Source organism: Felis catus, chromosome E3 (assembly GCF_018350175.1).
Source record: "Felis catus isolate Fca126 chromosome E3, F.catus_Fca126_mat1.0, whole genome shotgun sequence".
Lineage (NCBI taxonomy): Eukaryota > Metazoa > Chordata > Mammalia > Carnivora > Felidae > Felis > Felis catus.
In genome coordinates this window covers 5,360,405-5,376,333 of record NC_058383.1, presented here as the reverse complement: position 1 = coordinate 5,376,333, position 15,929 = coordinate 5,360,405, and the positions used below count along the sequence as shown (strand labels likewise).

At 40.6% G+C, this 15,929-nt stretch overlaps 1 protein-coding gene across 5 annotated transcripts in view; it reads right to left on the bottom strand.

Annotated features, from left to right (window-relative positions):
• Positions 1 to 15,929, bottom strand: part of RSPH10B (radial spoke head 10 homolog B) — a 62,699-nt gene that overhangs the window by 29,061 nt on the left and 17,709 nt on the right. For all 5 annotated transcript variants that reach the window (XM_023246601.2, XM_023246600.2, XM_023246599.2 and 2 more), the window contains exons 7-12: positions 15,455 to 15,575; positions 7,073 to 7,249; positions 5,599 to 5,758; positions 4,527 to 4,648; positions 2,451 to 2,640; positions 657 to 771 (exon numbers count right to left, since the gene is read on the bottom strand). In XM_023246601.2, the coding sequence (XP_023102369.2) occupies positions 657 to 771; positions 2,451 to 2,640; positions 4,527 to 4,648; positions 5,599 to 5,758; positions 7,073 to 7,249; positions 15,455 to 15,575 (885 nt within the window). The remainder of the gene's footprint in view (positions 1 to 656; positions 772 to 2,450; positions 2,641 to 4,526; positions 4,649 to 5,598; positions 5,759 to 7,072; positions 7,250 to 15,454; positions 15,576 to 15,929) is intronic.

The window sequence follows — 15,929 nt, the reverse complement described above, 5'->3', positions numbered from 1 at the left end:
GATAACTGACCAAGAGTTTTCCAAAGTGTCAAGGCCATAAAAGACAAAGTCTGAGAAATTATCACAGGTTGTAGGGACTAAGGAGATAGGAGACAACTAAACGCAAAGAACGTGGATCAGAAAAGGGACATTATTGGGAAAACCCGGGAAACCCTAATAGTGTCCATGACTTAGTTAATGGTATTATACCAACGTTAATTTCTTAACTTCCACAGGTGCATCAAGGTCGTGTACAATGTCATTGTTAAGGGGAGCTGAGTGAAGGGTGTGTAGGAACTCAAGTACTAACATGGCAACACTCATGGAAAACTTATTTCCAAATAAAAAAAGACAGGGGATCAATCAATTTATTATTCCCCATCTGAGAAAGATGGGAAAATTCGGGCTTGAGGAAGGACTAGTGTTGACTATTTCCGATCAAAACCCTGAGAGCAAGTTTCAACATTGAAACACGACTCACCTCGGAAGGGGCTTCAGAAGTGTAATCTGGCATCCGATGGTTTTGTGGTTAATATTTGTGAAACGCTTTTGTTTCTGGCCCTTCCCTTCGGGAGATGTAAAAGTAGTCACGCACGTCAAAGAAAAGTGGGCACCACTGTAGCTCAGGACTGATTAGGTCTCCCCTGCCCTCTCCGAGCTTCAGAAGTGGTACTTACCGGAATTCTTTGTGATGGATGTGGTAAGCCAATTGCAGGAGGTAATTCAGAAATGTTCTCAAAAGTATTGTTGTAAATGGAGAATGAATTTCTTCAACTGGAATGTCATTATTGGCTACAATAAAGGAAATTGGAAAGGATGCCTAGTACTTTGTTTTTAATCGAGGTAGAACTGACGTATAACGTTGCATTAGTTTCCCGTGTACGACGCCATTCACTAGGTGCTGCAACATGACCACCACAGTAAGACTGGTTGACACCCTTCGCCTACGTAGTTACAAAAATTTCTCCTTTATTCTGGCGGTGAGGACTTTTAAGATTGACCTTCTTAGCAACTTTTAAATAACCGTTATTTTTAACTATAGTCACCATGCTGCACGTTACATCCCCATGACTTACTTATTTTGTAGCTGGAAGTTTATACCTTTTGACCCCCTTCACCCATCTCTTTGATACCTCCCCTCTGGCAACTACTACTCTGTTCTCTGTATCTGTGAGCTTGTTTCTTTGTTCTTTAATTTTTATTTAATTATTTTTAATATTTCATTATTTACTTTGAGAGAGCTTCAAGTGGAAGAGGAGCAGAGAGAGAGAGAGAGAGGGAGAGGGAGAATCCCAAGCCAGATCTGAGCTGTCCGCACAGAGCCCCACGAGGAACTCGGTCCCACGAACCATGAGGTCATGACCTGACCCGGAATCAAGACGTAGATGCTTAAACCACTGGGCCACCCAGGTGCCCCTTCTTTGTTGTTTTAGATTTGACATACAAGCGAGATCCTATGCTATTTGTCTCTGTCTTATTTCACTTAGCATAACACCCTCAAGGTCCATCCACATTGGTTGCAAATGTCAAGGTTGCATTCTTGACGCCTCGTATTTTCTAAAACCTTCTATTTTATTTGCTCCTGGTATACAAGTCAAAGAAGTTAGTGTGACAGAATACCTTTTCTCGTAGTGAATACTATGAACACCGTATACACACCCACCTAAAACTTAAGTACCGCACGAAAGACCTAGTCACTTATCAGGAAAGTTGCAAGAGACCTTGTCCCAGTGTCTTTCGGAGTTTGGCGTGGTCTGAGCCACGTTTGATTCTAATGGCGACTCTGATTCTAAATGGACTCAAAATCTGTGTCCAACACTTACATGTCAAGTAAATAAGTATCAGTCCTGATATTTTGTTTTCCCAGTAGATAATTTGAGGTTGTCAAGGCCTGCTTCCCAGTATCCGGCTGAAAGGAATAGAAACTTCAAAGTTGTTAAATCTATTGCCATGAACTTTCTAATTTAAAATCAAGCCCAAGCCCACCTCAAGTGTTTTCTCGGCTACTGGCCCTCTCTGATCCTCTCTGCTTCGGCCCTCACAATTTACTGGGTTGTTTTAAACTATAGATCAGAGGCAGGCAAACTTTTCTGCCAAGAGCCACACAGTAAATATCTTTAGGCTTTGTGGGCCACGACCCCTCAGTTCTGACATGACAGGGCAAAAACAGCCATAGACAATGCATGAGGAAATGGACATGGCTGTGTTCCAATAAAACTTTATTTTTAAGAACAGGCAGAGGGCTGGCCTTGGCTCACAGGCCCTGCTGTAGATGGTCTTTTACTGTTGCCATTATTTCACGAGAGTGTCTCAGGTACATTTTAAGCACCTTGAGAAGACAGTGTGTTGATTTCTGGAACGTCTCTCCCGGGATTTGCCTTCGTCACTCCCTCCACATTTCCTGACTGGTTTCATGGAGACATGTCACACCAATCTTTAACCAAAAAGACCTGAAGGACTGGGACACTCACCGCTTAATACCCTGTCCATATCAGCAAGAGTTATATTATGGTGATGAAATTTGCAATCTTTCAGAAACCTCCAGAAGTGAAGCTTTGTCATCAGAAAGGTGTTATCCAGAGAGCGATCACATCCTAGGCTGCTGTAGAAGCTATAGATTCTTCTTAATTCTGTAATATTTCTTAAGACAGCATATTCCACCTACAAAGAGAAAGCCATGCACGTCTTAATCTTACCTAATAAGAACAAAAGAGAGACAACACCTGCTTTATAAATTAAATGAGATAATACAAGTGAAGTAATAGCATTTACCGTTGACCACTAAAAGGGCTCAGCAAATGTTGTATTTTCCCTGCTCATCCCCAGGTCAATAAAATGCAATTTCTGAATAACATTAAAAAATGTGCTGTTATCAGGAGAGACCGGGTGGCTCAGTCAGTTAAGCATCCAAGTCTTGGTTTTGGCTCAGGTCATGATCTTGTGGCTTTGGGTTCAAGCCCCATTGGCAATCTATGCTGGGCGGGGAGCCTAAGATTCTCTCCCTCCCTCTCCCTCCAACCCCTCTCCCCCGCTCACACTCTCTAAAATTAAAAAAAAAAAACAAACAAAAAAAAAACTATAAGAAAACACTTTTGGAGGCATTTCTAAGAACTGAGTTACAGAATTTTTTCACTTTCTAGATCTGATACTTCTTTTGTAATTATGAGGTAAGATAGACTTTAAATCCATATTTTTTTCAATTAATGTTTACTTATTTTTGAGAGAGAGAGAGAGACAGAGACAGAGTATGAGCAAGGGAGGGGCAGAGAGAGAGAGAGGGAGATACAGAATCCAAAGCAGGCTCCAGGCTCTGAGCTGTCAGCACAGAGCCCGATGTGGGGCTTGAACTCACAGATTATGAGATCATGACCTGAGTCGAAGTCGGGAGCTTAAGTGACTAAGCCACCCAGGCAACCCCAAATCTGTACTTTTTAAAAGACCTACCTGTGTTGACATGGAAAGAACTCCAAAGTGGAAAGCGAATGATATGTACATAAAACAAACAAAAAATAATATAAGAAAATCTCTCCTTTTTGGGTGTATCAATGGATGTTTATTCATCTAAAAATGATATTGTAGGAGAACATTGAATGGCTATTATTAAATACACATGAGCAGACATTATAGGAGCAGAATTCTCCCAATTCTAGTTATGTTTGCTCAGAACAAAACTGGAAAGGTGGTCACCACATTTGTCTGGGTGAAGATTCTGTTTTACTTTTTCTTACCTGCATTTTCTAAATTTTCTACAGGTGTTGTGTACCATTTTTGTAACTCGAGAAAGTCACAGAAGTTCTTGTTTTTAATGACAGTCTGACAGCAGATGAAGCGAGTAATACCAGGAGACCAAATTACGACGCTGGCCGGGAGAAGAAAGGAGGATGGGAGTGGACAGTCACCACTTTGAGACCCACAGAACAGGGACCAGAGGAGGCCAGAACGAGGCAGGGCAAAGGGAAAAGGATGCCTTGCAATTTTGAGGCACCAGTGGTGCACGTGTTGCAAACATCTTCATCCATGGTTTCACGGAAGACTCATACCAAGCCCCAGCCAAAGCAGGAATCACGATGCTAACGTGTCATTTGGTGGATGTGATTTTCCAGATGTTAATCAAATGAGGTCTGGGCACACAGAATTTTCTCTGGCTCTGTGGATTTCTAGATTTGTAATGATTTCTAAGGGGTTCGAGTTCTTTTGAATCCCAGCAGCCCATAATGACGCACAGCAGAATTCATGTCCTGCGGAGTGCGGTGGCCACAGCCTTGGCCTTCAGACCAAGCTGGGGGTGAGGGTTAACTTTAGCCTTGTGGGCTCTGAGGCAGTAGTTAACTCGCTGAGTCCCTCTATCTGGCCTTCTGTTTTCTCACAAAGCCTGTTCACTAAGTTTGCCGTGCAAATTAAATGGGACGGTACACGAAGCATCTATCAGGCCTGTAAAAGACACTCGACACAGGAGATCCACCGTCAGCTGTATGTTTCCAAGACTCTGGAGACTATTAATATTTAAGCCTAAAACGTAAATGCATAACAATACAAAAGGCTTTTACCTGCTTCTTTTCCTCTGCTTGGTGTTCCTTGGGGTACATATTCAGCAAAAAACTTAGGTTCAGCTCAATGCTCGACCCTAACACAGAATTACTTTCACTGCCATCAAGCTTTCTGATAATTTCTAGCAAATAAAGGCAGACAGAGGGGATAACTGTGAAAAGCAAGGTTAAAAGTTTTCAATGTTATTTCAACTAGTAAATTAAAATGCTTTTGGAAAAAAATAAAATGATTTTGGAAGTTAAAAAAATTTTTTTTCAATGTTATGTCAAAATGATTTTCCACCGGGGCACCTGGGTGCGTCAGTCAATTAATTGAGCATCTGACTCTTGACTTTGGCTCGGGTCATGATCTCAGGGTCATGGGATCGAGGCCTGTGTCAGGGTTCACACTGAGCGTGGAGCCTGCTTAATATTCTGTCTCCTTCTGCCCCTCTCCCCTACTCACACATCTGCTCTCTCGAAAATTAAAAAAAATTAAAAAAAAAAAGATTTTCCATCAAAGTAGGATACAAGAGTATTCAAAAAACCTATTAAGAAAACAGTTTTGGGGTGTCTGGGTGGCTCAGTCGGTTGAGCATCTGACTTCAGTTCAGGTCATGATCTCATGGTTCATGGGCCTGAGCCCCGTGTTAGGCTCTGTGCTGACAACTCAGAGCCTGGTGCCTGCTTGGGATTCTGTGTCTCCTCTCTCTGTCTCTCCCCTGCTCACACTCTGTCTCTCTCTGTCTCTCAAAAATAAATAAATGTAAAAAAAATACTTAAAAATTTTTTTTTAACATTTATTTATTTTTGAGACAGGGAGAGACAGCATGAAAGGGGGAGGGTCAGAGAGAGAGGGAGACACAGAATCCGAAGCAGGCTCCAGGCTCTGAGCTGTTGGCACAGAGCCCGACACGGGGCTCAAACTCACAGACCGTGAGATCATGGCCTGAGCTGAAGTCAGACGCTCAACCGACTGAGCCACCCAGGCGCCCCGAAACTTGTTTTCTAAAGTAGTGGGTGTATTTCGATGAGTGGATTCCGTAGATAATACAGGTTAATTTGTGTGCAGCTGACAGGAGAACACCCCTACCAGCACCGATGGAGGATCCCTGGCACCAGCTCCTGAAGGAAGATTCTGAAGACCCATCCAGGTGACTTAAGAACTCAACTTCAAGATTTGGAAACTCCACTATGTGGTCGTTGGAAAATGGGCCATCATACACACGCCCATTCTTGAATGTTAATCGGCCCTGCAGACAGAGAGATTGACAGTTCAGGAAAACCACTGGTAATGTGCATCTGTATCTTTTTCAAAGGTTTGGAGTTTTTTTGTTTGTTTTTAAGATATGCCCTTAGCCCAGGGTGCCTGGGTGGCCCAGTCAGCTTCTGACTTCGGCTCAGGTCATGATCTCGTGGTTTGTGGGTTCGAGCCCCGCGTCAGGCTCTGTGTTGACAGCTCAGAGCCTGGAGCCTGCTTCGGATTCTGTGTCTCCCTTTCTCTCTGCCCCTCCCCCTCTCACACTCTCTCTCTTTCAAAAATAAATAAATATTAAAAAAACTTTTTTTTTATATGGACTTAGCCCACATAGAATCAGGCTCCTAGAGTCTCACATCACTGTAAGTCCTCTCTCTTCCTTCTCTTCCTTTCCCATCTGTCCCACGAACTCTCTCCAATTACCCCTAGGTCACAGAAGGTATCTTATCAAACCATGCTAGTGACCAGCAGAGTGCCTATCACCAAAGAGGGGCTCTCTTGGGATCTGTCCAACCCAGGCCAATAGTCAGCCTGATTGAGAGGTAAGCACATGACCCAAGTCAGCTCAGCCAAACTAAAGACACCTGTGGAAAGCTTCCTGGGAAAGGGTTTCTTCTCTCCTTCTACTTAGTGTGTATGTGGACATGGAGCCTGGAGCCACAGCAAATTATGGTCATGAGGGAGGGGCAGCATAAGAGTGAAGCTGACAGCATGGCAGGAGACGTCTCCTGGGGAGAGGAAGGACACCCTCAACATCGCTGAGTTGCTGGATCAAAGCAACCTTGCAACCCACTCCTTTTTTTAAAAAATATATTTATTTTGAAAGAGAGAGAGAGCGTGCATGAGCATGGGGGACGGGGAGAGGGAGAGAGAGAATCCCAAGCAGGCTCCACACCATCAGCGCAGAGCCCGAGGTAGGGCTCAATGCCATGAACCGTGAGATCATGACCTGAGCAGAAACCAAGAGTCGGACGCTTAACCGACTGAGCCCCCCAGGTGCCCCCAAATCCACTCATTCCTTAACACTTACAGATTATTAAGCTAGGTATTCCATTACTTGTGACCAAAACCACCCTCACACACACACATGTACATAACATAAACTAACTAAATAACTTCTAAATACACTTTTAGATATTGATGATATGTTGGGAATTATTCTAAAATTTGTATAGTTATCTTAATAAGACAGTAGGTTATCCTATGCAAAAATGGATGATGCACTTTACCAGAGAATGACACTCCTTGTACTGTATTTTAGTTGCTTTACAAACTCTTTAAAATGTACTCTTCACACATCTGCACTCACCATGCCGTGTTTTTTATTGGAGACCCATTGTCCCTCATACATGGCTCCGCTGGCATAGTAAAATTTTCCATGGCCATGGCGATATCCATTTACAAACTCTCCTATGTATTCATTTCTCAAAGGGTACTGGGAGTTGGGGATTCTCTTTAGAAACCATGAATGTGTTCCAAAGCCATTCTGAAAAGAAAGCAAATTTCCATAAGGAATGCTCAAAATATTTTCTCTTTTTACCTGAATCCATTTAAAATTCAGATAATAGATCATAACAATAACTCATTTGAAGGGACAAAGAACCCCCTGCCTCTGTCACCCACCATCTATTTTTGGTCCCTTTGAATCTGACTCCTTTAGGTACCTCATATAAGTGGAATTATATAGTATTTGTCCTTTTGCAACTGGCTTATTTCACTTAGCATAATGTCTTCAAGTTTCATCCGTCTTATAGTATGTGTCAGAGTGTCCTTCTTTTAAAAAAAATTTTTAATTTACATTTATTTCTTTTTGAGAGACAGAGTGCGAGCAGGGGAGGGGCAGAGAGAGAAGGAGACACATAATCCGAAGAAAGCTCCAGGCTCCGAGCTGTCAGCACAGAGCCCGATGTAGGGCTCGAACCCGCGAACAGCAAGATCATGACCTGAGCCGAAGTCGGACACTTAACCGACTGAGCCACCCAGGCACCTCATAGAATGTCCTGCCTTTTAAAGACTAAATTATATTCCATTGTATGTTTATATCATCATCCATTTGTTTATTCATTCATCCCATTGTGTCTGTTGAAGACATTATGCTAAGTGATATAAGCCAGTGGCGGGGGTGGGGGAAGGGGTTACGGGGAGTGAGTGTTTAATGGGGACAGTCTCAGTTTGGGAAGATGAAGAGTTCTGGAGATGGATGGAGGTGATTCACAACAGTGTGAATGTGCTTAATGCCCCTGAATTGGACACTTAAGAATGGTTAAGATGGTAAATTTTGTGTTATGTGTGTTTTACCACAATTAAAAACTAAAAAGAAACCTGGGGTAGCTTTATTCCTATCAGAAAAGACTTCAGAGGAATAGAAATTATCAGGGCTAAAGAGGGACATTACAACATGATAAAAAGGGTCAACTCACCAAGAAGACATAACAATCCTACACATAACAACAGAGACTTAAAATATGTAAAACAGAAATTGATAGATTTGGAAGAAATAGACAAATCTACAATTATTTTTGGACACTTCAACACTCTCCTCTGAGAAATGGGTAGAAAAAGTAGACAGAAGAGAGTAATGTGCTATAGAAGAAATGTGATAAAGAACAACACTACTAACCAACTTGATCTAATTGGTATCCACAGAATACTCCATTCAACAAAAGCAGAAATGCACATAACGTTCACTGAAAAAGACCATATTCTGGGCCATAAAATAAACCACAACATATTTAAAAGAAATGCAATAAGTGTGTAAAGAACACAAAGTATGTTCTCTGATCACAATAGAATTAAACAAAAAATCAACAACAGAAAGAAATCTGGAAAAAGTCTCCAAACATTTGGAAATTAAGCAATATACATCAAAATAATTTATATTCAAAAGAGGAAGTCATAGGGAAATTAGAAAATATTTGAACTGAACAAAAGTTAAAAGCATATCAGAATTAATGGAATACAGATAAAGCAGTGTTAGGAGAAAAAATTTTAGTATTAAATGTTTGTATCAGAAAAGAAGAAATGCCTCAAATCAATAAAACTTCCATAGTACAACTCAAGGAGAAGAGCATAGTAAACCTGAAGCACGTAGAAGGAAAATAATAACAAAGAGCAGGTATCAAATTAAAAACTCAAAACCATCAAGAGAAAATAAATAGCACGAAAACTGGCTCTTACAGAATTTTCATGACATGGCTACATCTCTAGCCAGGACTGAAGAAAAAAGAGAAAACACAACGTACTGATACCAGAAGAAACAGGGAACATCACTATAGATCTCCTATAATATGGATTAAAAGAAACACAAGAGAATATTATGCACAGCCATATGCTAATAAATTTCTATGAAATGGACAAATTCCTTCAATAACACAAACTTTCAAAATTTACTCAAGAAGAAACAGATAACCTGAATAGTGCATTATCTATTTCTAAGTGTTATTTTATAGTTAATATACAGTTAACTTATTGTTAATCTTGTCACAAAGATAGCTCCAGTCCCAGAAATCTTCACTGGCATCTTCAGGTAAATGGCTCCAGAAGAGAGAATACCAATTCTACAAACTCAGGAAATTAAAGAGAACACTTTCCAACTCATTTTATGTGGCAACATTACCCTGGTTACTAAAATCTGGCAAAGATATTAAATGGAAAGAATACTAAAGATCAAAATCTCTCATGATCATAGACACAAAAGTTTTCAACAAAGTATTAGGACATTGAATCTAGCAACATATAAAAAGGATAATATAATCATGGTCACGTCAGGTTGATATCACTGGAATACAAGGTTCATTCAACATCTGAAAATCAATCAATGTATTGAAAGTGAGGGGATGGAGAAACATCTATCACGCAAATTGATGGCAAAAGAAAGCCAGAGTAACAATATTTACATCAGATAAAATAGACTTTAAAAAAAAGGCTGTGGGAGCACCTGGGTGGCTTAGTCGGTTAAGCATCTGACTTCTGCTCAGGTCATGATCTCACAGCTTGTGAGTCTGAGCCCCACATCAGGCTCTGTGCTGACAGCTTAGGACCTGGAGCTTTCTTTGGATTCTGTGTCTCCCTCTCTCTCTGCCCCTTCCCTGCTCTCTCTCTCTCAAAAATACAAACACTTAAAAAAATAAAAATAAAACAAAGACTGTAGCAAAAGACAAAGGAGGATACTGTATCATCATAAAGAGGACAATCCAACAAGATCTAACAATTGTAAATATTTATGCACCCAACATGAAAGCACCCAAATACATAAAACAGTTAATAACAAACATAAAGGAACTAATTGATAATAATACAATAATAGCAGGGGACTTTAACACCCCACTGACATCAATGGACAGATCATCGAAACAGAATCAACAAGCAAATAATGGCTTTGAATGACATGCTGAACCAGATGGACTTAACAGATACATTCAGAACATTCCATTGTAAAACAGTAGAATACTCATTTGAGTGCACAAGGAACATTCTCCAGAATGGATCATGTATTAGCCCACAAAACAAACCTCAACAAATTCAAGAAGATTGAAATCATACCATGCATATGACCACAATGTTATGAAACTAGAAGTCAACCCCAAGAAAAAAATTTGGAAAGACCACAAATACATGGAAGTTAAAGAACATCCTACTGAAGCATGAATGGGTTAACCAGTAACTCAAAGAAGAAATTAAAAAGTACATGGAAATAAATGAAAATGAAAACACGATGGCTCAAAACCTTTGGGATGCAGCAAAAGCAGACCTAAGAAGAGAGTATACAGCAATATAGGCCTACCTCAAGAAGCCAGAAAAATCTCAAATAAACAACCTAAATTTGCACCTAAAGGAGCTAGAAAAAGAACAACAGACAAAACTTAAAATCAGCAGAAGGAAGGAAATAATAAAGGTTAGAGCAAAAATAAATGATATAGAAACTAAAAATACTAATAGAACAGATCAATGAAACCAGGAGCTAGTTCTTTGAAAAACAATCAACAAAATTGATAAACTTCCAGCCAGAATTATCAAGAAAAAAAGAGAAAAGCCTCAAACAAATAAAATCACAAATGAGAGAGGAGAAATAACAACCAACACCTCAAAAATATGAACAATCCTAAGAGAATGTTATGAAAAACTATAGGCTAACGAAGTGGAACAACCTGGAAGAAATGGATACATTCCTAGAAACATATAAACTATCAAAACCAAAATAGGAGGAAATAGAACATTTGAATAGACCAATAACCAGCAAAGAAATTGACTCAGTAATAATAATAAAAAAACAAAACAAAACAACCTCCCAACAAACAGAAGTCCGGGACCAGATTCTACCAAACATTTAAAGAAGAGTTAATGCATATTCTTCTTAAACTATTCCAAAACATAGAAAAGGAAAACTTCCAAATTAATTCTCTGAGGCCAGTATTACCCTAATACCAAAACCAGATAAAACATCCACTAACAAAGAGAACCAGAGGGGTGCCTGGGTGGCTCAGTCAGTTGCATCTGGCTCCTGATTTCGGCTCAGGTCACAATCCCAGGGTAGTGGGATTGAGCTCCGTACTGGGCTCCATTCTTAGCATGGAACCTGCTTAAGATTCATTCATTCATATTCATATTCTCTCTCTGTCTCTCTTTCTCTCTCTCTCCCCCTCTGCCCATCCCCTCCCCCTCTAAATTAAAAAATAAATGTTAAAAAAAAGAGAGAACCACAGGCCAGTATCCCTGAGGAACATGGATGCAAAAATTCTTAATAAAATACTAGCAAACCAAATCCAACAATACATTAAAAAAAATCATTCATCACAATCAAGCGGTATTTATTCCTGGGTTATGAGGGTGGTTCAATATTCACTAATCAATCAATGTGACACATCACATCGATAGGAGAAAGGACAAGAACCACATGATCATTTCAATAGAGGCAGAAAAGGCATTTGACAAAGTACAACATCCATTCAATGATAAACACCCTCAACAAAGGAGATTTAGAACATACCCCAATGTAATAAAGGCCACATATGAAAAACCCACAGCTAATACCATCCTCAATGGGGAAAAACTGAGAGCTTTTCCAATATGATCAGGAGCAAGACAAAAAATATCCATTCTCACCATTGTTATTCAACATAGTACTAGAAGTCCTACTCACAGCAATCAGACAACAAAAAGGAATAAAAGGCACCCGAATCAGCAAAGAAGCAGCCAAACTTTCACTATTTGCAGATGACATGATATTCAGTATAGAAAACCTGTAAGACTCCACCAAAATACTACTAGAACTGAACAACGAATCCGGTAAGGTTACAGGATTACAAAAGCAACATACAGAAATCTGTTGGATTTCTATAGATCAATAAGGAAACAGCAGAAACAGAAACTAAGAAAACCCATTTACAATTGCACCCAAAAATAATAAGATACCTAGGAATGAAACTAATCCAAAAGGTGAAAGACCTATACTCTGAAAACTATAAAACACTGATGAAAGAAACTGAAGAAGACACAAAGAAATGAAAAGACACTCCATACTCATGGATTAGAAGAACAAATACTGTTAAAATGTCTATACTACCCACAGCAATCCACAGATTTATCACAAACTCTATCAAAGTATCATCATCAGCTTTTCTCACAGAATTAGAAAAAAACAATCCTAAAATCTGTATGGAACCACAAAAGACCCCAAATAGCCAAAGCAATCTTGAAAAAGAAAAGCAAAACTGGAGGCATCATGACTCTGGACTTCAAGTTCTATTACAAAGCTGTAGTAATTAAAACAGTATGGTATCGGCACAAAAATAGACACATAAATCAATAGAACAGAATAGAAAATCCAGAAATAAAACCACAATTATATGGGCAATTAATCTTCGACAAAGCAGGAAAGAGTATCCAATGGGAAAAAGACAGTCTCGGGGCACCTGGGTGGCTCAGTCAGTTGAGTGTCCAACTCTTGATTTCGGCTCAGGTATGATCTCACAGTTTCGTGAGTTCGAGCTCTGCATCAGGCTCTGTGCCAACCGTGCACAGAGCCTGCTTGGATGTCTCCATTTTTCTGCCCCTCTCCTGCTCACATTCTGTCTCTCTCAAAAGAAATAAAAAAACTAAACAACAACAACAACAACAACAACACAGGGGCACCTGGGTGGCTCAGTTGGTTAAACACCCGACTCGGTTTCAGCTCAGGTCATGATCTCACAGTTTCCTGAGTCTGAGTCCCATATTGGGCTCTGCCCTGGCAGCATGGAGCCTGCTTGACATACTCTCATTCTCTCTCTCATTCTCTCTCTCTCTCTCTCTCTCTCTCTCTCTCTCTCTCTCTCTCTCTCTCCCCCTTCCCCACTTGTGCTGTCTCAAAAAATAAACTTAAAAAAATAACTATTTTTAAAGAAAAGACTGTCTTTTCAACATATGCTAATGGGAAAACTGGAGAGGCACATACGAAAGAATGAAACTGGACCGCTTTCTTACACTATATAGAGAAAAAATTCAAAATGGACTAAGGACCTACATGTGAGACCTGAAACCATAAAAATCCTAGAAAAGAGCATATGCAGCAATTTCTGTGACATCGGCTGTAGCAGTTTTTTTCTAGATCTGTCTCCTGAAGCAAGAGAAACAAAAGCAAAAATAAACTATTGGGACCTCATCAAGACAAAAAGCTTCTGCACAGTGAAGGAAACAATCAACAAAACCAAAACGCAACCAACGGAATGGGAGAAGATGTCTGCAAATAACATATCCAATAAAGGGCTAGAATCCAAAATATATACAGAACTCAGAAATCTCAACACCCAAAAAACAATCCAATTAAAAAATGGGCAAAAGACACGAACAGACATTTCTCCAAAGAAGATATACAGATGGCCAAGAGACACGTGAAAAGATACTCGTGACCACTCATCGTCAGGGAAATGCAAATCAAAACTATGATGAGGTATCACCTCACACCTGTCAGAATGGCTAAAATCGACACCACAAGAAACAACAGGTGTTGGTGAGGATGTGGAGAAAAGGGAACCCTCTTGCACTGTTGGTGGGAATGCAAACTGGTGCAGGCACTGTGGAGAACAGTATGGAGGTTCCTCAAAACACTGAAAATAGAACTATCTTAGAATCCAGCAATCACACTACTATTTACCCAAAGAATAGAAAAACACTAATTGAGAGATACATGCACCCCCATGTTTATAGCAGCATTATTTTCAACAGCCCAGATATGGAAGGAGCTGTGTCCACTGACTGATGAATGGGTAAAGAAGATGTGGTACATGCACACATGCGAGCGCGCACACACACACACACACACACACACACACACACACACACACTCACAATGGAATATTACTCAGCCATCGAAAAGATTATGTGGCCATTTGCAACGACATGGATGGAGCTAGAGACGCTAATGCTAAACAAAATGAGTCAGAGAAAAACAAATACAAGCAAAGTTAAGCAGCAAAACAAGAAAAGGGAAAAAAAAAAACGGAGAGAGAGCCAGAGAGAGTCGAGGCAGGAAACAGATTCTTAACTACAGAGAACAAAGTGATGGTTGCCAGAGGGGAGGTGGGCAGGAGGGTGGAAGAAACAGGTGCTGGGATGAAGGCACTTGTCATGATGAGCACAGGGTGATGTATACAAGTGTTGAATCACTAAATTGCACACCTGAAACTAATACAATACTGTACATTAACTGGAATTAAAATTAAAAACTTAATTTTAGTTTAATAGTAAAATAATTTTTTTAAGAAAATAAATCAATGTAATTCAACACGATCAACAGACTAGAGAAGAAAAACCACACAGATCCTCCCGATGGAGGCCGAAAAGCACTGGACAAACTTCACACCCATTCATGATAAAAACTGTAAGCAAATGAAGAATTAGAGCGCTTCCTCCTAACAAATGATGGCTCTTCCTGGTAAAGAGCATCCCTGAAAAACCCACAGCAAACATCGCCCATGATGAAAGACTGAATGCTTTCCCACTAGGCTCAGGCCCAATGCGAGGCTGTCTGCCCCTGCACCCATGCTCGGGATTGTCCGTATTAAAAAATCCCAAAGAACCTACAAAATACTGACCAGAACTATTATGTGAGTTCAGCAAGGCCCCTAATTACCAGATTAATATGCAGATATTATCAGAAAACCCAAGCTTGTATAAACCATATAAAACTAACCGTATGAAGCCTTTCTTTTCTGTGCGGGAAATACACAGCTCCTAAGGCATAGATAATAGTCTTGGTCTACACACGAGCCATGGGAATTGAGATCTGCTTGCTTGGGGGCTCCTAGGTGGATCAGTAGGTTCAGGGTCCGACTCTTGGTTTTGGCTCAGGTCACGATCTCATGGCTTGTGGGGCCGAGCCCACAAATTGCACTGACCATGTGGAGGCTGCTTGGGGTTCTCTCTCCCTCTCTTCCTCTGCTCCCCCCGCGACTCACACACTCTTTCTCTCTCAAAATAAATATTTAAAAAAAAACCATTTTGTTGCTCACCCGTGTGTAAGACCTTTAGAGAAACCTAAATAATAAAATGGCACTAAAAAAAGATGGTCTGGACCAGCAAATCATACTTTGGGTTTCTAAATTTAGCAGTGCTGAAGTTTCAGGTGACCGGTGATATACCAAGTGACGCGTGTGCAGGGCATCAGCAGCGTCCCCGTCTGGGTGCATTTGGGTCACACCCACGGGCGCCGTACCTGGACGCCCTTCTCCCACTGTCCCGTGTACTCTTCGTTGGTCGTCAGCCACCTCATCCTGCCTTCCCCGTGACGCACGTTGTCCTCCCACTGACCTTCGTATATGTTTCCAGACTTGTAACTGGGACCGAGAAAAATGAAAAACAATCGGTTATTTTATATACAACACTTATCTTTAGGAAGACTTTCTTTTACATTTTTTAAAATGTTTACCTATTTTTCTGAAACAGAAAGAGACAGAGCTCAAGCAGGGGAGGGGCAGAGAGAGAGGGAGACACAGAATCCGAGGCAGGCTCCAGGCTCCGAGCTGTCAGCACAGAGCCCGACATCGGGCTCAAATTCATGAACCTCGAGATCATGACCTGAGCCGAAGTCTGATGCTAAACCAACTGAGCCACCCAGGCGTCCCTAAGAAGACTGCCCTTTAAGCTTTTTCTCTAAACACCTTTGAAGAAATCCAACCCTTGTGCCCATA